The sequence below is a fragment of the Protopterus annectens genome, chromosome 3.part0 (assembly GCF_019279795.1).
Source record: "Protopterus annectens isolate FY-2018-M chromosome 3.part0, PAN1.0, whole genome shotgun sequence".
Lineage (NCBI taxonomy): Eukaryota > Metazoa > Chordata > Ceratodontiformes > Protopteridae > Protopterus > Protopterus annectens.
The window spans coordinates 880870971-880896006 of NC_056731.1; the positions used below are offsets into that span (position 1 = coordinate 880870971).

The following is a 25036-nucleotide window of genomic DNA, read 5'->3' on the forward strand; positions in this document are numbered from 1 at the left end:
GATTTACATACTAATGAGTGTTTGTAAAATGCATTTGACTCCTTTTTTCTACTCACATCATAAAGATGTTCGTATATTCTTTTGTTCAGAGTCCTTTCCGTTTTGCCAATATAGAAACAAAGACAATGCTGGCAAAACCCAAGATAGACTACCCCTTTTGTATTGCAATTATAAAAACCTTGCGTTCCTACATATGTCCCTCTAGATTTCAAGTACAGCCCCTTATTGTTGGCTATGTAGGGGCATTGTTTACACGCTTTACACTTATATGTACCCCGTAATGGTTGGGTGTTAACTTCACTAACAATACGATCCCTTTCGAATATGTCCTTTAGATTCATGTTCCTTCTCCTTATGAACCGTGGTCTACTGGTGATGACACCTTTAATATCCTCATTCATGGCCAAAATTGGCCAATATTTAACTACAATATTTTCGACCATCAAACTATCAATATCAAATGTGTGTACAAATGCACCCCTATGATCAACCATATTGTTGCTTGTTATCTCTAATTCCTTCCTCCGGGTTTCTCCTAACAAGGGAAAGTAATGGTCCACTCTTTTGGAGGCAATGTCTGAAGCTAGGGCATCAAATAATTGCATTGGGTACCCCCTCTCTTTAAACAGTGTTCTCAAAAATGTTACTTCATCATTAAACAGATCATTCTCACTACACATTCTAGAGGCTCTTATAAGTTGCCCCTTGATGATTCCTTTCTTTTGGAAAAATGGATGATGACTATCAAAATGAAGGAACATATTGGAGTAACTATCTTTTCTGTGGATGCTAGATTGAAAACAATTCTGTATATAATTTTTCTCCAAATTCACATCCAAATAATGTAACCGGTCAGTTTGAATATTATAAGTAAATTTCAAAAATTCAGTACTAGAACTAATGTACTTCATAAACTCATCAAACTCACTTTTGTCTCCCTTCCATAGGATACAGATATCATCCAGGTAACGCTGGTAATGCAAAATAAACCTGGTCCACTTTGATTTGAATATGTACTTAGTTTCCCAAAAGGACAGTACTAAATTGACATAAGCTGACGCACATGGGGTACTCATAGCAACCCCTCTTTTTTGTTTAAAGAGCTCACCGTTGAAAAAAATGAAGTTATTGTCAAGTATAACTTCCATAAACTCTACCAATAGCCCTATAATGTTGTTACTAAGGCTAGATGAGCTAACTAACAATTCATTGAACCACTTTAACCCAGTGTCATGCGGAATACTGGGAAATAACTCTACGACATCTATTGAGACCATGTATTGTGTTTCTAAAAAGAACTCTTTTTGATACTTCTCAAAAATTCCCAAGAATCTTTGCAAAGATACTGGAGTGATGATACAAAGCTCTTCAATGTGATGTCAATAAACTTCCCCAGTGATTCTGTGATACCCTTTGCTCCAGCTACAATAGGTCTAAACTGTAATGGATTCACTCCTTTGTGAACTTTGGGTATTCCAAAAATCACTGGGGTTAGTGGCTTCTGTACTAAGAGGTAGTTGAATAATTGTTCATTGATCACACCTTGGAGGAGGTGGTCCTCTAACATGTATCTGATTTTTGCATAGGCAATATTACGCTCATTAATTGACACCCCACTATACTGTTCAGTGTCATGTAATAATGAATACAAAATTGCTTCATAATCATGCTTGTACATTAAGACCACCCCCCCCTTTGTCAGTTTTCATAACCCTTATGCCTTCCTTGCTCAAAGCGTCTATTAATTTAAAGGATTCTTCAGGAAGATTACTAGAATCCACCCCTTCCTTATTTTTCTGGATACCCCTGATTTCTGCTTCTACCAACTCCTCAAATATCCTTAATGAAGGGTGTAAAGGTGGGTTTACCATACTAGATCGATGTAAAAGATTAGGCACATAATTCCTCCCTTTAAAATAAATATTTAAGTTCAACTGGCTTGTGAATAACTTCAAATCCAGAACAGTTTTGGTAGTATTAAGAGGTTTTGCTGGAACAAACTGTAGCCCCTTGGTGAACAGATTAAAATGTGTATCATCCACTATAATCTCAGTATAGTTGTAAATAGAAAAATTGCCTTTTTTACTTATTTTACAAATAGGGGCATAAATACTACAATTTGTATTATCCACACAAACCGTATTACCATATTCATTCACTGTTACCACCTGGATCTGTTCCACCTCTGAGCATACGGCGTAAATTGTCTGTTCCCCTGCCTCCCCGGAGCTTGGTAAAAACCCTGATCAAATTGATTTTGCTGCTGGTTTGATTTTTGGGCCAACCTTTTGCTCCTTCTAGGGGCTTGGGCATAAAACCCACCTTCATTGCCAATCTCTTGTTCATTACTTGAATTATTCTTGTTTGTTACATCACACGACCATCTATTCCTACTATTAAAACAGTATGCAACACCATTATTATAATCTTGCAGGTCACGCTCTAACTTCTTAATTTTTCTGTTAACCACTCTAAAGCAGTGTTCATCAACTTCTTTAAACGTGTATTTGTAGTCTTTTTTAATACTACCAAAACCAGAGTCATTAACAGTTGTATTATTAAGAGCATTAACTTCCGCTAACAAATCGGAAGTTTTGCCCTCATAATCCTTAACCATTAATTCAAGCATATCCAGCCCTGCTTTGTTAAACAGTGCTGACAAATCATTAAACAAATTCAAGCTGGGTGGTGCGTTATTTGGAAATCTATTCAAACGCAACCCTTTAGGAACCCTCTTGACTCGAATACACTCCGTGAGATAATCTATTTCCATTTGCGCCGTCTTATAAGCGTATAACTTATTATTTAACTCTTTAAGCAATTGCTCTACACAGTCATTCCTTGAGTTATTAACATTGCCAGTACCTTGTCTGAATGAAAAATTATTAGCTGTCCATCTATTGAAATTAAAGTCTCTAGTGGTATTCGACAGAGTTCCAGCATTCAACCCCTGTTTTCTACTTGGCTGCTGTAATCCTTCAACGCTAACCTGGCGACCAGGATCCGTTGTTCTCAGCGTCGGCGTAGTACTACGAGATCCGGAAACATCATTGTCTCTCTGTAATTGCTCCTTATTGGCCGGAATCTTATTCATTTCCCCACTCCGTTCATTAGTGAGAAGACCACTTAGTTGCGATAGCAGGCACATAGCCTGCTTGAATTCCCCTCTGGTTACTGGTGCATCATCCGATAACTGCTGGTTGTCAGCTAAAATAACACGTGTGTCACAGAAATCCACACTACCCGATCTCTCAGCCATGGACTTGAAGAACAAAACAAGTCAAAAAATAAATCCAAGCACAATAACCCGACTAGGTAAAACAGGAAAAGTCACGGCCACAGACCAAGGTATTGTGAAGAAATCTTTTTAATTCAACAATAAAATCCACAGATTCGTCTGCAAAAACATAAAATTCAAATCAACTCAAGCGCTTTCACCCAGGTCCTCCCGGGCTTTGTCAAGATAACAACTAAAATTTTTTACTTGTTTTATATACAACTTCCCAACAAGGCTAATTGATAATAATTAATTAATTAGCCAATAAGAACATATTCTGAATGTAAAAAACCTTTTTAACTTGTTTAGTTAATTTTTAACTAATTTCTCAGTATCTAGATATAACAACCTGTAGTTGATTTATCATGTACATGTTTTTTCATGAAAAATTTCTTTTGATGCTGAAGGCCACTGATTTTATTTATTACACATGTCTTTATTAATTCTATAACTTCATCTTGACCAGGGTGCTAGCCCCACTCCGTTCGCTCCCCTACCCTACCCCCATTCCCACCCACCCCATTACAATTACCTTTATACCTAACTATCCCTCCCCTTCCTGTCCCACTAGCCACTACAATTCCACGTCCTGCCTGTTGCCACAACCACCTTACTAATCTGTCAATCTTGTCAACACCACTTCATCTATACTACTGTCTCTCTACCTACTCTATCTGACCATATTTTATTCCAACATGTATTATTTTCTAATATCTTCTACACTACTCCTTATTCTATCTCCACCTCTTACCACTCCAATCTTTCTGACCCACTCCTGTGTTCACCAACTTCACACTCATACAACATATATCCAACTACTTCATCTTTTACTATGTCCCCTAATCTCTTTACTACCTCTATCTCAAGCCTATATAACCTATCCATAATACAGGTTTTTAAACCTTCCCACAAAGCTAAGTCAAAACTATACAAACTCCATCTAGCATCTACTGCACACTCTCTCCTCACTAAAAACCTACTTTGTTCTGGAGATATCCATCCCAACCCTGGCCCCAAAACTATCTCTACACTGCCCCCATCTTACTCCTCTAACAGTCACCAACCTCAGTCGCAACAATCGTCTCCATCCAAATACTTAACTATTTATTCATTGAATATTCAGAGTCTAGCAAATAAAGTGACTTGAGCTGCACTCATGGATAGCTCTCAATACCCCTTACATCCTCTCCCTATCTGAAACCTGGCTCAAGCCACAAATCTCAAATAGTGAAATACTCCCACTAGGTTATAATATCTTTCGATCTGATAGACCTGTAAAAAAAGGTGGTGGCATGGCCATCCTCTACTCAAACATTCTTAACCTCTCACCATACCCTTCCCCAATTCCTGACTTCCTCCCAGCTGAAATCATCATCCTTAACTGCCATCTGAATCCCCACAAAAAACTTGCAATTGCTTCTATCTACCTTCCTCCTGGTAACAATTTGCCCATTCTTGAAAACATCCTATCCTGGTTCTCCCACAACATACCATATGAGACACTTATCCTTGGTGATGTTAACATTGATTGGTCCAAACTCACAACTGACTCCCCCCAACTCAGCATCCACCTACACATCTTCCACCAACTTATAACATCTCCCACTCGCTTCCATAAAAATTCCACTTCCAGCTCCATCATAGACTGGATCCTTACCAATTCCCCCCACCAATACCACAATCCCACCACCTTACCTGACTCCCTCAGTGATCATCTCCCTACCACCATCTTAAGACACTACTCCCATATTCCTAAACCCCACCTTATCAAAGACTGTCGAAAACTATCGACTTTCAATTCATCCCAATTTAACTAATTTCTCCAAAGCATAGATTGGTCCATTCTAAAACACTTCCCCCAAAACGATGCTGTAAGCACTTTCAACAACATCTTCATAGGTTCATAGGTTCATACTAGGCTATCTGCCCTAGGGCATTTATAAGCCTAGCCAGAGTGTGTGTGGCTTTCACCATCCCTTAGGATGAGAATACTATACCCATTAGTTTGCTGTGCCTCGGTCCAGCAGTGACACAGAGATGATTCCCGGGGTAAACCTACGATCTCCCATCCACTCGTCAAGATTTCTCTTGAACAGAGTCAGTGAGGGGCTCTGCCTCACATGGACTGGGATTCTGTTCCATAGTGTAGGGAGTCTCTGGGTGATGAATCTGTCCCTCCAGCACGTCCTATTTATATCCGTGTTGAGGTTTAAGTCTCTTGCTCTCGTGGCTCTGGTGGATTTGGATTTTTTGAGGTGGAGCATGTCCATTAATTCCGGGTTGGACATGGCCTTCTATGTCAGGCACAGATCACCTCTGAGCAGACGGTATGCGACTGAATAGAGCTGGAGTATGACATATGTTTGAGCCCCTTTATCCTTTTGGTGAGGAACTTTTGGGGTCTTTCCAACTGCTGCAGGTGTCGGGTAAGGTACATTCCGAATGGGGCGTTGTACTCAATCATTGGTCTGATAAGTGAAGAGTACAGGGGTACAATGACCTCTCCTGATCTGGATGTGAATCCCTTCATGATCAGGTGGGCAATGTAGAAGGTCTTCCTAACCACTTTGGCAATGTGAGTGTCAAAAGAGAGGTTACTGTCAACTTGGGTCCCCAGGTCCCTGATAACTTCTTCCGTGTTTAATGGATTACCACCTATGTGGTAATTAGGGGTTACATTGTTTTTCCCAAAGGGTATGACTATACATTTTTTGGCATTTAGCTTAAGGCCATGGCTCTGGCACCAGTTATCCATTTCTATGAGACCTCTCTGGAGGATGTCTGTGTCTGATGAGTGTCAATTATGGTGCCCAGTTTGCAGTCATCTGCAAATTTTGTCAGCCACAATCCCCCTATGTTTGCCTGCACTTCAGAAAAATAAATGCCAAACAAGAGGGGGCCCAGGACTGAGCCCTGTGGGACACCACTCGTGACCGACTTAGAGTCTGACATGGCACCAGCAACTCTAACCTTGTGTGTTCTGTCCTTGAGCCAGTTTGCAACCCATCTTGTGACATATGGGTTTACATCTAAGCTGGTGAGCTTTTCTATGATGCCCGAGTGGGGTATTGTGTCGAACGCTTTTGCTAGGTCAAGGTAGGCTGTGTGAACTGCCTTACCCTCATCAATGGCCTTAGTGACTGTTTCGAAAAAGTCGACCAAGTTCAAGAGGCAGGATCTGCCCTTGACAAAGCCAAATTGGGTAGGATCCAGTGTCTGTAGGTCCCCAATGTCTTTACTTATGAGTTCCATTATGATCCTCTCCATAGCTTTGCAGACAAGGCTCGTCAAGCTTATGGGGCGGTAATTTGCTCCCTCTAGGAAGATCAGAGTAAAATCAAACCATGCTCCCTTGCTTTCCAAAGAGACTAGTTCCCTTATGAAACAAAGAGATCATGCTTGGAAAACCTGAACTAAAACTAAACAACCACCTTTTATTCAAAAATACAAGCAACTGAGGAACCTTGCAAAAAAACATACAACTAATGACAAAAAGTTATACTATAGCTCTGCTCAGCTTAACAACAAATCCAATCCTCGAAAATTTTGGTCAACTCTCAACAATATCCTCTATCCTGGAAAGCCCTCTAATCCCTCCCCATACCCTAACTCTTCCTCTCAGGAAACAGCTAACCTCCTGAATAAACACTTTATCTCTTCCATCCAAAATCTGGTAACCTCTAAGCCAAACTCTACTTCGACACCCACCTCTAAAAATCCCACTAACACAACTTTGTTTTCTTTTGAGCCAGTTCCCATTACTTACATCAAATCTCTACTACTCAAGCTAAAACCTTGCTCTCCTTCCACTGACCATCTATCTCCTACATTCCTCAAACTTGCTGCTGACTCAATTGCCTATCCTGTATCTATACTAATTAATCGATCTATTCTGGAATCAACTGTCCCCACCCTTTGGAAATCTTTCTTCACTATCCCTCTTCATAAAGGTGGAAACTCCACTGACCCCTCAAACTACCGACCCATTGCCATTCTGTCCTCCCTCTCCAAGATATTAGAAAAATGTATTCACTCGCAGCTTCTCAATCACCTCCTCACACACCACTTACTTACCCCTACCCAACATGGATTTCATCCTCACCACAGCACCACCACTGCCCTCCTCTCCTTCCCTCATATCATTCCAGAGGCCCTAGACAACAATAAACTCATTTCCTGTCTCTTCCTAGATCTCTCCAAAGCCTTCGATACTGTCTCTCATCCTCTACTACTATCCAAACTCGCAAATCTCCACCTATCCCCCTCCACACTTGCCTGGTTTAATAGTTACCTATCTGGCAGGGAACAATCTGTCAAATGGCTCTCATCCTCCTCACCATTCCTTCCCATCTCCACTGGTGTTCCCCAAGGCTCCATCTTGGGACCCCTTTTGTTTAACATCTTCACCAATGATCTTTACACCTCATGCAAAGAATCCTCCCTTATTCAGTATGCCGACGACTCCACACTTATATCCATCTCAAATAACATTCCTGAACTACACTCCCCGACCCAACGGGCCCTACTATCCACTGAACAATGGCTCTCTCACAACCTATTGATCCTAAATCCCAAAAAGACCAAACTCCTACTTTTCCTTCCCCGTTTTCTTTCTCATCACAAAACCTCCTTTTTTATTACATCTTCTAACAATACAAATATCCAACCTGACACTCACATAAAACTCCTAGGGGTCATTATCGATGATGAACTCAAGTTCAACCTACACATACTCCAGTGTATAAAAAAAACAAACCAGAAACTAGGTCTGCTATATCGGAACAAAAAATTCCTAACCCCTGAATCTAGACTTACCCTGGACCAGTAACTCCTCCTCCCCTCCCTTTTATACACCACCCCAGTTCTTACCAATATCCAGGCCTCCACTCTAAACAAACTGCAACAGACTTACCATAAAATAGCCAGATTCATTACTAACTCCCCATACAACTCACACCACTGCATTTCTTTAAACTCTCTTCAATGGCTTGAACGTCCCCAGTTTCTGCTATCTTATCAATTTCATATGCTACACTTTATTCTTTATAAACCCTCCTTCTGTCCATCTCTATCTTCCTTAGTCTCCAGTTACATCCCATCCTGGACCCTCCGTACTTCTAACCAACAATTATTTGATATCTACCACTCAAAAAGGTCAGTAGGCAAACTACTCTACAAACACTCCCTTGCCCATGCTTGGAACAAACTTCCCATTGACTTATGTTCAATCTCCCACACCTCACACTTTAAAAATGAACTAAAAGCTTATTTTCTCAATTCAAGAACCTGCTCTTGCCATGACCCTACCTAGTCTTCCTTCCCTTTATGTATCCTCAAAAGGACCATACTTAGTACCTCATTATACCTCTCTCTCCAATGTGTCTACTATGCATTTGCACAATTTTATACAAACAAAAAATGTTCATTGTTGACCTATTGAACTATATCAGTGTAAAATTGTTACTTAGCTTCTTTTTAATGCAACTTTAAATTTATGCATGTATCCCAACATATGTGAATCGTTTTGCTATAACTGCTATTATATCAATATTGTTTAAAATTGTACTTGTTTTAAAATGTATTACTGGAGCTTTTCTCCTCGGGTCTCCACTGAAAATGGGCCACAAGCCCAGTTGGGCAAACCCGGTTAACAAATGTCAATAAATAAATAAAAAAAAATTTGCTAATAATATTATAATCAGAGTTCAGAAGAGCTGTTGGCAGTTGGCTGATTCTAAAGAGACTTTGAGGTTTTGGTTTAAGAATTAGTCTAATATAAAATATGGATCTGAATTGTAAGAACTATCTGATGATATAAATACTTTTAGAAGTTTAGATGAGGCTTCTTTTATAAAACATTTATAAAATTCAATGAGAATAAAGTCAAGACCAGGTGCTTTGCTGTCTGAAAATTATAGAAGACATCTTGATATTTTAAGTGAAGGCTTAAATTTAATTTATTGTTTTAATTTTAAGACCATACATATTGTTAAAATTGGTTATCTTTCTTTCCTCAGATGACTGTGATGTTGAGTAAACAAAATACAATACTGTAAAATTGTAAAAACAAAATATCTGAAGGCTCTGACATTCTGTTTTGTTTTAAATATGCCTTTGAAGAAGGAGTCATGATATTCTGTGTAATAATATTTACCATTTTTCAAGTTTCATTAGATTCATTCTACCTGATTGTGGCTTAGATCATTGATGAATATATTAATCATCATTTATATTCATTACTTGATATGACTGAGGTGGTGGTGCTGCGGTAGCGTTGTCGCCTCATAGTAAGACGTTGCCTGTTCTATTCTCAGCTAGAGTGTCTTCTGTGTGGAGACATGACATGAATGGGCATACCTACACTGAAGGTTGTGCGTCAGAGCTGGCAACTCGGCACGTAAAAATCTACTGCCAATCATTAGCGGACCAGAGCTCCGCTGTGGCGACCCCTAACCGGGAAAAGCCGAAAGACACAACAACAACTTGATCTAAAATATAAAGTTGTTCCATTAAAAGATCCAATCTTTCCCTGTTCTGAAGCTTTTCTTGTAAAGTACATTGTTGACCGTAGGCTGTCTATCTGTGATTTGAATATTGCCTGCAATTGTTTGTAAATAATCTCCTGTATGAAATTGTTCTTCCAAAATTCTGTCACAGCTTCTTTAAAGACAATTTTGTCAATAAAATATTATCTCCTTTCATTTTTATTAAAAAAAATCAGGACACAGACCTGTGGAAAATTATCTGAAATAACCAGCAATATATTAATGTTTTTAAGATGGTTTATAAATGATATGGATATAAATATATAGTCTAATCTTTCAGGGGTTTTATGTGTTGTGTCTAAATGTGTAAAACTAGATTATAGAAGTTCATGCTTCTGACAATCAGTTAAGTTAAACATTGACAAGAAGCTGTTTAAAGAACTTTTATTAGACGATGATACATGAGATTTAAATGTTGAAGTCACTGACAGTAGTTATGTTGTGACAGTCTAAATAGTTTAAACCTTTATATAGATCTTTTAGAAAAGAATTGAAATAATTAAGAGGAACAAAAGCTGAATCAGTTATGAGATAAAACCGATTATATTTTACCTTGATCAAAGTAATTCTGTTGTTAGAATCAGTATAGTTGTCAATAATTATATAATCATCTTTTGTAAATAAAATAGCCACATCTTTTGATTTATCTAAGGAGTTAGTAAAAGAATACTTAAAGAACTTCCTAGCTGAAAGTACAGAATGTTTTGTAGCAGAGAGAGGATTTTATTTTTTTGCAGGCAGATTATTTCTGCTGATTAAGATTTAATTATTATTATTAATTGTCATCTTTTCAAGGGGCTGTTCAATCCATTTATATAAATTGTTAAAGTATTCATAAAATAAAAAATATTATTATATCAGTTTGTATATAAGAATGAATTTAAAAAAGTAATTCATCCATTCTGAATAATTGACAGTTATTAATAAATAATTACCTTTAACCCCTTTTGCTGAGAGCCTCCCCTCAGCAAATAAATCTAATAGTCCATAGAAAAAGATCTCCATCCAAATGGAGGTTTGTGGCAAAACATTTATTGCTGGAGGTAAATTTGTACTTTTTCAACTGAAGAATAAGACAAGAATGTATTTATGGAAACCAAAATGTAGATAATATTCCTTTTAACTATAATTGCTTGCATAAGTTTGCAAATAAACTTATTTATTGAATAGCTGTGTAAGTAAATTCTGGTAGATTGTTACTGACTCCTAATTATATAGAAAATTTCTTGCCTTCTGTGCTGCTCAAAAAATAGCATTTCTGCCACTTAAGGAAAAAATACAACAACTGCTCAGTTAGAACCAGATTTTTAAGTGCCAACATAATGTACTAGATCTGGTGTAGTATCTGGCATATGGACTTGTTGCAAGTGCTGAGAAAATATCCATAAGTGTAGTAATTTATCTAAGGGTTCTAATATACATACTAGCCTCAGATTCAGTCTACTTGCCTGCATTTCTAGCTGTAAAATTCTTCTGCGGATAGATGTAACATACTGTTTAATATTCTTATCAGTAGCAAAATGGTCATAATTTGTAGCAAGGTTAAACCCCTTTGACACAGTTTTTATCTGACTGCCCATTAGCTTTTCCAACTGACCCTTCTGATATGGTAAATGTGATTTTTATAAATACCATCCCATCCTTAATTTCTGTTAATGACCCTATTGCTGTGTTCAAGTGTCGCATGTTTAGACATTATATAATTAGCTTATGATGTTATTATGTCTTTTGACTCTGCAACAAAGGAATTTTCAACATTACTTATTATACTTCCATTATGTTACAATTTGGTAAATCAGCAGATTTAATGATAACTCTGTTCATATGATTAGGTATTCTGAAGAACATTTTCCAGTTCATTGGTACATAAAATTGCTTTTGACATATCCTGAGTAAATCACAGTGTGTTTTTCATTTTATTCTAAATCCCTCTTCAAAGTCTGATTCTGAAGTCATAAAAGCTATAGAACACACAGCAAGGCTTTAGACCTATCTGTAGTCATCATAGAGTTCTACATAAATTTTACAGTGTTCCCCTAAGGGTTACTTTTTTGGTGGAACTTCAAGGGGTCCTTTCAAGATTTGAAAGAACCAAAATCAAAACATCCGGGATTGAATATATTACATTAGATTATTTTTTTGGAAGTTTAGAAATCTTTTTTTAAATGTTTTTTTAAATGAAGAGCATTTGTTCCTTGTTGGCATACTGTGAGGAAATGGGGATGAATCTGTTGCTGATAGTTATTTACAAATAAGGAATTCTAGGAGCAAAGAGATGCACTGAAATACCTAGATGTCAGAAGTTTAATTATATTTAAGATTATTTTGAGATTTTAATTTCAGCTACTCCAACATGTTTAACTGCTGTAGTGATTTTTACATTGTTAGCTAAATTTAAAAGGAACATGTGAAGCAGTATACATATGGGGAAATGTTGCTAGAGAGCATAACAAAGGAAGCATACTAGTTATCCAAAATTACCATGTTTGTCCACCTAGAGATGCCAATACATCATCCTCTTCCTCTCACTACTGTCCTTTACAGGCTGAAGTCCATGCCTTATGCAGTCAGAGTCCTTAAACCCCTGTAATCTTCTACACATCTTGTTTTCCCAAATACGCTATATACTTTGCCATGGCTCACTGTATGTACAGAGACCATCATGTCCTCTGTGGCATGCCCTGCCCTATGTTCCAACAAACACATACTTCCCTGTCCCCACACCCACTGCAAGTCCCTGTTGCTACCACCCAACAAGGGTGTTCAGCACAGATCAGGGGGTACATTGCCAGTGTCTTGTTTTTCATCAGTATGTTGGTTTCAAGTTTCATTGCCTTAGTTCATTCAACTCATGATTCAGCATTTACTTGTCTGAGCTTGGGCTCTTGCAGTATGGTGTTCATGCTTTATATCAAGCTGATATGGGCCTCTCAGCATGCTTATTTTAATGAAAGATTTTACTACAGCTGTCTCTGAATTTTGCTACATTAATGTACCACACTGTCTACACTAAGCAATGTTAACCTACTCATCCTTGGGTTTGGAGCACTTGTTCACATTATGTTCATGCATCACATCTGTGAAGCTCCTAACGTCATGTCTCTGCATTGCACAGACTTTCTGTAGCACCTCTTTTCTGTGCTGTGGTATACATCATGTGACATACAGATATGCATCCTTGAGCACAGGGCTGTCATTTTGCTCCTTGATCAGACCTTACTGAGGTGCCGTAAATGTTTCTGGTGATAGGAGCAGCTGGGCTTCTGTGTGGTGTTTGAGAGAGAGCAAGATTTTCTTTTTCTCCCTCCATAGGGACTATCAGGAGTGCCTTTTAGGCCATTATGATGGTTCTTATTACAAACTGGATGCCTGACACAATCTTGCTAGGACAGTGATTTGTGCCAATGACATCACACATTCTGGTGAGCATTGCACATACTGTTACAGTGACCTGCAGTAGTGCCACCCAAACTTGCTTAACCAGTAGGAACCAGAGATTGCTGTCAGACAGCCAGAGTTTTATTGTTAATATTTTTCCTTGTCTTTTAGTAGGTCCACCACTGTACTGAGTTCTTTTTACTCTGTTCTACAATGGCTGAGGAGCAAAAGGCTGACATGGATGAGTGTAACAGGAGGTAAAAGTGCCTCTCCCAGTATTTGAGTAAATATACCATATATACAGTCATCAGATGTACTGTACAGTTGTATTGTTTTGGGGATTATATGAGCACTGCTGTGCTCTTTTTGTTTCCTCTGTTTTCTGCAGGTCTGGTCATGGTTTTGGCAGAAACGTGGCAGTGCTCATGTCAGCCTGGACTGGCTAGTGCTTTTGGCACTGGTTTGCCAGTAGTCACTGTGACTGCCTCTCAATACAAGGATTTTAGGTCATCTTACTGAAAGTAATCTGAAGGTCTCACTGATGGTGTCCATGGCCACTACTCTGGAGGGAAGCAGAGGACATTCTTCTAATTGTGCTGAGATGAGTCTATTTTGGTTTGTGAGTAGCAGTTGCATAAGCTGGTGTCATTTGAGGTTTGCAAACAGCAGGACACCAGCCTTATCATGGAGCACCTCTTGACATGACTGGTTGAATCAATCACATGACTGGCAGACCCTGATGTCTTGGCCATCAGAGACTAAACGTAAACAAGATGTCAGCCACAGAAATGAGTGACTGTGTGGCTTGGCCTGTGGGCCAGTGTGACATCCACCATAATATACCCTGGCCTCTCCCAAATCCATGTGTTCCCCTGCCTTATGTGTTATCCCCATGCTTTTTTGTTGTTGTCCAGTCCTTCCCATCACCAAGTGCACACCCTGTGTGTCCATCCACATTTGACCCAGTCTTTTCTGTCACTACTAGACCTGTCTGCTTGTATGCATTTTGTTTGTTTTCTGCCCTTCAATATTCCTTATTCCTCTTTCCTTCCCACGACCATTCCACACTACCTTCCCCACATACCTTTTATCTTCTTATATGAAAAATGGACATTTTTCCTCAAAAAGAAAATATATTCCCTTCTTCTCCCAACTGTTTTTCATTATTGTTGCACTCATGTGTTTTCCTGTACTTGCTATTCCCCCTTTTCTAACTTTGATGTCTCACCCCCCACACACACTTTATATGATGGACTAGGTTGGCACTTTCCTATATTGGCCTTCTTGGGTTATCTGCCACTTTGTTTGTGCTGTAGAGATGCAGTGTGTTGTGTGTGTGAGCACACACAGCTTCAGACATGCAGACATGCTGGACCATCTTTTCTGTGGTGTTGAACACACTGATCGTGCACACTTTACTAGCCTGACTCCTCCAGTGATCTTCTTGTCCCAGTAGCATGATTCCACTAATTTGCTATATAGTCCTTTTCTCAGAGCACCACTGGTATACATGTCTGAGCACTTACAGGTCAACACTGTAGGATGCTTGTCGTTTAGCTCTGTGCAGCTGCAAATCACTTACTGTATCTGTGAATTCCAGCTTAAGTTTATTTGTACTGGTTTGAACTTATTTGTGCGTAATTCATGGTTGAAAAGGGCCCGTGAATCAGTCAACCTTATCAATTAAATAAAAATAAAGAAGTTATGTTCTTACCATAACATTCCATCTGTGGTGTTGATCTTCATTCATTCATGACAGATGGGTCTCAGTTCTGTCCTTGGAACTGACATGGCCGATATAACAAGCTCGCGGCAGCCAAAAACTCTTGAGCTAAGGTTACCTATAGTGCCCCTCTCCTCATCTCTTCAGATCGAGTTTGGTCATAAGGATAAGAAAGCAGAGGCTTTGTCTGATTAAATTCCCTATCATATAACCAGGACCAAATCCAAACCTCCAGGAGTCTTTCAGAGAGGCTATGAGGGTGGGATGTCATAAATGAAGATCAACAACACAGATGGAACTTTATGGTAAGAACATAACTTATTTATCTGATGATGTTAATCTTCATTCATTTATGACAGATGGGACAGAGTTCCTAGCTACTTTGTGTCCTGGGAGGGCTTATGGAAGGATATTCCTGAGCACCATTAAGCCAAAGGATGCTTTCCCCGGAGACCAAGTACAATTTGTAATGAGTGATAAAATTATGAGGGGTAGCCCAAGTGGCTGCTATGCAGATGTCATCATAGAAGCTCTGGAATGAAAAGCCACATAAGTAGCAACTGATCTGGTTTAATGCACCTTGATTTTAGTTGTTAAAAGCATTTGATTTTGTTGATAGACAAGAGAGATGCAGTCTCTCAGCCATTTCACCAGAGTGAATTTGGAAACTGATTTTTCCCAACTTGAATCCTGAAAAAGACAGGAACAATTGGTCAAATTTTCGGAAAGATTTAGTCCAGTCTAAGTAGAACGTAATTGACTATGTACATCCAAAAAATGCAAACAATATTCTCCTTTATTAGAAAAGTTTGGGAAGAAAACTAGCAGGTTGATGGATTGATTAATATTTAACTCCAAGACAACCTTGGGTAGAAAGGAAGGGTTAGTCCGAAGAGATACTCTCTCTTTGTGGAATAGTATGTAAGGACGTTTTACGCACAAGGACTGTAATTCTGATATTCGTCTCACTGAGGTGATGACTACCATTAATAAAGACTTCCAAGGCAAGAATTTTATGTTGCAAGTGACAGCAGGCTCAACAGGATGATGAGTCAAAGTTTGTAGGACCAGCGTCAAATGCCAAGGTTCAATGGGCCCTTTGAAGGGTGGTTTTATATGCATGAAACCTTTCAAGAAAGTTTTACGGAGATGGTGGGATATCAAAGAGGAACCTTGGAAACCATTATGGAAGTTTTGAGATAGCTGCTAAATGGACCCAGATCATAGAAGCTGAAGCTCCTGAATGGAGTAAGGTTGATAAATACTCCAACACTGGATTAATGGGAGCTAGAAAGGGGTCCAGTCCCTTTTCTTGAGACCATAAAACAAGTCTGTTACATTTGCTATAATAAATTTTTCTGGTGGACGGTTTTTTGGAAGCCAGAAGTATTTTCTGTACAGGGGAAGATAGGTTATTTTGCCTGGCAATTACCAGAAGTGGCGGTACCAAGCTGTCTGCTTGAGGCTCGATAGGTTTAGATGGATCAACCCCTGTGGGTGTGACAGTAATCCTGGAATTGGATCAAGAGTCCACAGGCGGTGAACCAGGTGAGGTCAAAGAAAAAAAAAAAGACTTGTCGGGGCCAATAGGGTGCAATGAGGATTATGTTGCTTCTCAGCCAAAGTGCTTTCTTTAGAAATTGTGGAATCATTGGAAAGGGTGAAGGAAGGGAGGGGGCTTGTACCAACAATGGTATGAAGGAATACCAACAAGGTAAAGGGAGAGAAAAAAATCACTCGCACAGAAAAGGAATTATCTCTAATTATAAAGCGTTGTCACCTCATAGCAAGACGTTGTCCCGTTTGATTCTCAGTTAGAGCGTCTTCTGTGTGGAGGCTTATGTGAATGGGGCGTGCCTTCGTTGAAGGTTGTGCGTCAGGGCTGGTAACCTGGTACGTAAAAATCCACTACCAATCATTAGCGGACCAGAGTTCCGCTGTGGTGACCCCTAACCGGGAAAAGCCGAAAGACACAAACAAACAATAAACGACTAAGAAGAAGTAGGATTATAGATGAATATAAGGCTAAATTTTCAAAATATTGAGAAAAAAACAGAACACTTAGCTTGAGAGCTGGCCTGACACTTCTTGAAACTCTACGCGGCAAACGAGATCTGAGGAGATGAGGATAGAGGCATTGTGGGTAACCTTAGCTTGAGAGTTTTTGGCTGGCACGAGCTTCTTATATCGGCCAAGTCGGTTCCGAGGATGGAACCGAGACCCATCTGTCATGAATGAATGAAGATTAACAACATCAGATACAATATTTGTTTCTGTAATTAACCTATGTGTTTGTTGTAAATAATTCTTGTAACATATGCAAATGAAATGCTAACACATTTGTCATGTGAAAAGAAGTTTTTGTCTATTACAGTAAGTGTAAAATTCGAGTAAATTAAATTACAATAAAGTGATGCTGACTAATCTATCATGGATCTCCTCAGTTAGATGGAAATGTAATCAGTTCAAAGTACAAACCCATGTAGAGTGTGTTTGATCTAAACAGTTCAAAAAGGCTGTGTTTTCACTATTTTCACATCACTGAATTGATAACAGCAATCATTTTTGTAAAACCATGCAGCTCTCTACATTTTAATCTGAATTTCTTTCTTCCTTAGATTGAAATGTTTCTCCTTGGATATTCACTGGAGTTGAAGATAAGAGTGTTTCGAATCAGCAAGTATAAAACTGAAGAGTTTCAATCCATTTATCCTGAAGAGTATGGTAGAGAATGGCAGGAAGTAATCCTTCTCACTGAAGATGATCGACATTATAATATACCTGTTATAGCAAAGTAATATGTTACAGATATGGCATGAACTATGCAGTCACAATAATGTTTTTTATCCCTCAAATGAGCAAACCCTATAGCTGAGGGAAATCTTGACTGTGTAAAAAAATAACAGCAGTCCACCACTGTAGACCAAACATGAAATGTAATGTGATGCAGTCATAATCGCTGCAATGCGCATTTGTGGAGCTTTTGTCTGCGCTAACTTCCAGACTAACAGTACAAATAACTGTGTCCACATTGTGAATAAGGATTTAGTTATCCCATATTGTATCATTTGTGCAAAAAAATCCCTTCTCTGAAAGAAAGTGGTCAAGTAAATCTGAACCTATACTATGGTTTTAAGAGAGTCGATACTGTCAAAGGAACAGGCATGCAAACAGCATGGCAGATGGCGGTTTCATTTGGCAAGTGGTGGCAGCTGGCTGGAGTTTTTAAATAAAAATGAATTAATGTTTTTTTTTTTCCCAGATACAGGACCATATGTGTGTGTTTGTGTGTGTGTGTTTGTATACATATATGTGTGTGTGTGTGTATACATATATATATATATATATATATATATATGTGTGTATACATATATATATATATATATATATATTTTTATATATATATATATATATATATATATATATATATATATATATATATATATATATTTTTTTATATATATATATATATATATATATATATATATATATATATATATATATATATACATAGACACACATGCACGTTATAGTTTACTGTAATGCATTTATTTCATCTTATCAGTCAGGCATCACTGTGAGATTTAGAACAGGCTTCCTTATGCTTATGCAGTATTTCTTCAGGATTCATTGGGTCTCACATCTGAATTTAACTTCCCCTTACTTAAGAATTGTTATAACATATGTGCAGGTTTGTTTGAATTTGTGAGTCACCTGAAAGTATATGTCTTTACTGTGGCCATTTAAATGTACAATTTTGCAGTAACTTGATTTGTGTACTAGGTAAAGTATACAGTATCAGTGTATTGGCATTTCATACAATATAATTTGTTTATATTATAAGAAGAAATATATTTAGGGATGGGTAAGACAACAGTAGTAATTAGAAGGTTATGCAAGTGGCATAGAGGAATAAAGCCCTTACTATGGTATAGGTGACCAGAGATCCATTAGCAGCTCAGGCACTTGATATTGCTGGCAGGGAAGGATTGAGTGGACCCATTCTGGGAGGGAGGAGGCTGTCTGGGGCCATCCCAATGCCATTGTCCCTTGGAAGAGAAGCAACACTGCAAGGGATGTTCCCAAAGCTGTGGGGGGGGGGGGGGTTCCATCAAGCAGTCTTAGTGGTAACCCTCATTGCAAGTGCACAGGAGCTGTATGCACCACATCAAAGAAGCCGTTGTGGTACCCATCTCAGGAGGGGTGTGGCCTAAATAAAATATGTCTTCATTGCCAGGATGCCAACAGTGGCACAAATTACCATTACCAAAGAGGTTAGCTATATGATGGCCATCCCTAGAAATCCGCTGTCACCCTCACTGGGGAATACCCTGTACAGGAGAATGAAAGAGCATCACTGAATTTGGGAGACTAGTAGGAAAATGCACATATGAATAAAATGACGATTACAGTACAGAATAAGGAATATTGAGCAGACTGAGCCCCATTTCCTTTCACTTTTATAATAATGTATGTTTCTTAAAGAAAAATGTCAGATAGTCATGTTAACTAATGTAGATTCATCCTTACAACTGCATATATTATGTCCCCTTGTAAGTCAGTCAGCATAAATACATTTCTTTCTGTAAATCTGTGTATACTACCTCTGGCAATAAGGTACATATGTCTCCATTCGTTCCTTTTAAGTTGCATCCTGTTTTTGAAGATAAAATGTCATAAACACTTGTGTAGAAGCCAGCCGCCTATGATTTTATTTATATGTATTAGATCATCTCTTCCTCTTCTATTACTAAGTGAGGATAAATGTAATGTTAAAATATACTGATGATATTCTAGACCTTTCATTCCATTGAAACTCATTGTGATCTTTTCTTGTTTTCCTTTGTCTCTTGTTAAACTATGTTTAATTGTAAATAATGATGTTACAGAGGTTTATATGTATTTGTTGTGTGGAAGTAATTTATAAAACATAAATCAGACACATCAGTTGTGACAAAACTGTTAAGTTCACAGAGACTTTTAAGATATCAGTAGCTATAGTTAAACTGGTTGGACAATTACCAAAGTAACAAACATCCCAGGTGCAGTATGATGAAGGGACAAAATTTATTTATAAAATAAGCTGAAGTCAATGGACAAGATATGCTATTTGTATAGTCAGAGGTGGTGGACCAGTAATTCAAACAAAAATTTGGTCTAGGGTACTTGACAGAACTAGAATGCTAATTCTTAATTTTCAGAGTTGGAAATCATAGACCTCCATGTAGAAGCTGGAAGATCAATCTACGGAATCTGGAATTTTATCTCTTACTGCAGGTGAGAACTCAGAATTCTGGTACTTAATTGTCATGCATTTATAGTACTGCACACTTTGAAGGTGTAACATGTTTCTTACTAGCAGCAAATGCAGCTATTTTATATGTAAAACAAGAAAATTCACTGTGACAACTTTATAAACAAATCTCAAAATGTTAAAGAAGTCAAGGGTGCATAGTTAGAGCCCCCATTGATAGTATAAGCAGTCTGTCAAAAACATTATTTAATTGGCTGCAATCTGTCATTCCAAAAAGGGCAAAAATTATATATTTCAAATGTCAGGTATCTGTAGTCACAAGTAGCAATGATAGTTTGTTATGTAGAATTATTTGAAGTTGTTGGTAATGAGTTCTTTTTTTATTTTATCCTACTACCATGTGTGTTTATCAGATGCATTTGCTGAGGTTTCGCCATACTTTTTTCCACCCCCTCTCTTCTCTTCATTGTTTCATAGTTAGCTCTGCATAAGCCACTTGAACCCATCCTACTTGATTATACATTTATCCATATCTCCAGTACAGTCCACTTTATTGTTAAATTAGTAAAGAGAGCTTGTGCTATAAATTTATGTTGAGAGAGACTTCCATAGTTTTTCTAAAATGGACAACAAATTGTTCCCCCCGTTCTTTGGAAATTATAAATAGATAAAACAGTAGAAGGGTTCTTATTCCTTACCATATTAGATTGATTGCTGCGTTCTAAGCAACATGTGAAATTAACCAATCAGAACAAAATAAAGGTCATGCTGCTAAATGCTAGGAGCTTAAACCAAAACCTGCACTCCCTGGAAGCACTTTTGTCACTAGATGATGTAGATGTCTGTGCAGTCACAGAAACCTGGTGTAAGGCCTCAAGGGGGTACCCCAGCCGTGCAAGCCTACAATGCCTTCCACACCTTTTGACTGCAAAATGAACACGTGAAAAACCAAAGGAGGTGGTGTTTCAGTGTATATTAGAGAAACATTCACCTTGCATCTAGTTAGACTGGACAACTTTGTGGAGTTACTCCAGGTCCAAGATACGATGAGTAAGACATCCATTCAAGTCCTACCCAGTTATAGATCCCCCTCCATGGGTCACAACACCCACAAAGCCTACATAACCAAACTGAAGACAATCCAAATTTTACTGAACACACTGGTTATGGGGAATTTCAATTATCCTACCATTAGCTGGGAAACCTACTCTAGCACAAAAGTTTTTGACTTTCTGAATTCAAATGCCCTGGAACAAATTGTACATACCCCGACAAGAGGAACAATCATTCTAGATCTGGTCCACACCAACATATCAACCAGGTGCATTGCTGTAACTGTTGGATCTCATTAGTTAAAACTGACCACAAATCAGTTACCTTCTAACTGACACAAACACCAGAACTCACAAAGGGTGCAATCAGACTAAAACTCTTCACCAAGGCAAACTATTCCCTCCTAGGTGAAGATATAAATGCATTCCAAGCCCCACCCCAAGCTGAAAATGGTAACTACGCTGAAGCTTACACTAAAGCCCTGTACAATCACTCGTATAAGTGTATAAACTTGGCTGTACCAAATAGAATCAGAGCCAGAGCCCCAAGTAAAATCAAGCTGCCATGGTGGACTTCCAGCATCAACAAACTGTACAATAAATGCAAAACATTGCTGTCTAAGAAAACAAAAACAAGGACCCAACAGTGTGAAAAGCACCCTTCTCAGCCTTAACAGGCAAATAAGACAACTGTCAAATCCTCCAAGACCTCCTTTGAGAGAAACCTAGCAAGTACTGCCAAGGATAACCATAAGGCCTTTTACAGCTATGTATGTAACCGAAAGGGTAGGACCCAATCATGTGCAGAACTGGTGGCCAACAGTATCACACATACTGACCCCACAGAGATAGCAAACCTGCTAGCAGATAGATTTGGCAAAAATTTCACTTCCTTATCCCCTCCCAACTTACAACAAACCCTCCCCCCCACCTTACATATCTGAAGAGCAGGCCCTCAAAGCCCTGTCCAAGGCAAAGAACACAGCCTCTGTGGGCCTGTATGGGACCAGGTAACATCCCAGGCTTTTTTCTAAACAGGTTAAAACATGAACAAGCATCACCACTAAGTACCCTTTTCAATCATAGCCTAACTACAGGCTTTGTTCCTGTGGAATGGAGAACAGCTGCAAAAAGGTGGCCTAGGAACAGATCCAAGGAATTACAGACCCATAAGTTTGACCAGCATCATTTGTAATGCCAAGGAACGTATCATTATGGACCTCATAAGTAAAGGCATAGGTGATCACCAAACCCTGGATCCTACTCATTTCGGCTTTGTGAAGGGTAGATCCTGCATGTTAAATCTGGTGGATTTCTTTGAAAGTGTGACCAAGGCCATTGATGAGGTCAAGTCTGTGCACACTGCATACCTTAACTTGACAAAGGCTTTCAACACAATCCCACATTCAGGCATTACTGATAAACTTAGCAAACTAAATGTAAACCCCTTTGTTGTAAGATAGGTTGCCAGTGGGTCACAAACCAGACACAGACTGTCAAAGTGGGTGACTCCACATCAACCAGTAGACGTGTTACTAGCAGGTTGCCACAGGGATCAGAGCTGGGCCCCCTACTGTTTGGTATATACTTCTCAGGAGTTCAGGTCAAAACTAAAGGGTTGTGGCTGAGCAAGTTTGCAGATGTCTGCAAACTAGATGCAATCATTGATTCCCCAAATGATGTCCGTATACTCCAGGATGGTCTCACACAGACCAGCGACTGGTGTATTAGTCACGGTCTCAAACTGAATGCAAAGAATGCATCATCATTCCCTTCAGCACAATGTCCTTTCATGCTATCAAATCAATAACAATACCTTAAGTACCCATGAAGTGGTAAGGGACCTGGGTTCACAGGTTGAAAGCGACCTTAACTTTAACCACCACGTGTCTACCATTGTAAGGAAAGCTTTCCATGTAGCTCATTTGATTACTAAAGGCATCGCCTCGAGAGCAAAAGAAGTTATAACCCCCCTATACTCGGCACTTATCCAGCCCATAATTGTGTAGTGCCCCATTCGGTATGTACTATACTGAACACCTATAGCAATTAGAGAGACCTCAGAGGTTTCTAACAAAGAAGATCAAGGGCCTCCAGCATGTGCCTTACACGGACTGACAAAAATTCCTGTCACTATGCTCCGTACTGTATAGACTTCTTAGGAGAGACTTATGCCTGAGCAACCAAAGACCCAAACCTAATGAACTTACTGCATATCTATAAATCAAATGGGTCTAGGGCTACCCATTCCAGGGACTTAAATTCTGCCTGCAACTTAAATAGTACATGATGGAGGGACAGATTTATCTCCCAGTGACTGCCATGTGTTTGGAACAGCCCACCACCTCATGTGAAACAGACCACCTCTGTGACACTGTTCAAGAGGAGCCTGGATGAGTGGATGGGGCACTGTAAATTCTTACCAGGAATAGCACCCAAACCCTCCTGGACATGGGCAGTCATCACTAAATGCAATGTTGTGTATTGACTAGTACTTCTACGGTATTACATTGGGTTGAAATGGCTCAGCTTAAAATGACCTCTGGGTTGATAGCCTAGTAATCTCCTATGATCCTATGAACATAATTCCAGTAGCGCAAGGTCTCAGTTGCCAGAAAAATTTCATGCAGTCCATATCTGGATTCATAGTTCTAGAATAGTTGAGAGTATTTAGAGCAGTGATTCTCTTGCTAAGGAGAAAGTACTTTATTGTATTTTATCAATGGTCTTACCAAAGGTCTAAGTAAGGAAAAAGGTCTTCTCTTTTTCTGCTGAAGTGTTGCAAAATGCCTTAAATACCTCAACAGACAAACTTCTAAAAAGAGCTACATTTTGGTCAGAGTTAGTTTCCATTAACTCAAGTACTTATCTTTGAAACAAGATGCTTTAACTATCTCTTCATATCTGATATAAATTTAAGCCATTAACGCTATACCATTCTTTACAAAAGTTAGGTTTCTTCTGCAGGAGGACATATTCTTCTGAAGATAACACCCCTGCACCAAATTTATAGTCATACACACATACAGTGGATATAAAAAGTGAACACACCCATGCTAAAATGCCAGGTTTTTGTGATATAAAAAATGAGATCACAATGAATCATTTCAAAACTTTTCCTACCTTTAATGTGACCTATAACCTGTACAATTCAGTTGAAAAACAAACAAATCTGTTAGGGGAAAAATATAAAAAATAAAAAAGGTATAATAAACTGGTTGCATAAGTGTGCATACCCTTAAACTAATACTTTGTTGAAGCACCTTTCGATTTAATTACCTTGTGTCTGTAAGGTAAACACCTTACCCATTATGCCAGCTTCCCACATTTAATCAGTAAGCAGTCTAAACAGGTAAACTCCTGAGGTACTCTAGAATTTATGTTCCAATTTAAATAATAGTCCCCTCACAGTCACTCATCTTAACCATCTGTTAACCCAGATTACAATAAATGGATTTATTGCTAGCTTTTGAAGTTTGTAACCTATTCTGTCATGAAGAATAGAGTTAGAAACCCAAGACAAATTGAATCTAGACTAGTCTTTCGGCTTTTCCCGGTTAGGGGTTGCACAGCGGTACTCCGGTCTGCTAATGATTGGCAGTATATTTTTACGTACTGGCTTGCTGGGCCTAACACACAACCTTCAACAAAGGAATGCCCATTCATGCATGTCAAAACAAAGAAGACGCTCTAACTGAGAATCGAATGTGCAACGTCTAACTGTGAGGTGACAACGGTACCACAGCACCACCACCGCAGTACTATAAATTGAATCTAGACTAGTATTAATGGAAATTGAAGTCTGAA

General features: G+C 38.7%; 1 protein-coding gene across 2 annotated transcripts in view; it reads left to right on the forward strand.

Annotated features, from left to right (window-relative positions):
• Positions 1–18186, forward strand: part of OTULINL (OTU deubiquitinase with linear linkage specificity like) — a 999021-nt gene extending 980835 nt beyond the window's left edge. For both annotated transcript variants that reach the window (XM_044065209.1, XM_044065208.1), the window contains one exon: positions 17542–18186. In XM_044065209.1, coding sequence (XP_043921144.1) covers positions 17542–17721 — 180 coding nt within the window. In that variant the 3' untranslated portion in view covers positions 17722–18186. The remainder of the gene's footprint in view (positions 1–17541) is intronic.
• The last annotated feature ends 6850 nt before the right edge of the window (positions 18187–25036 follow it).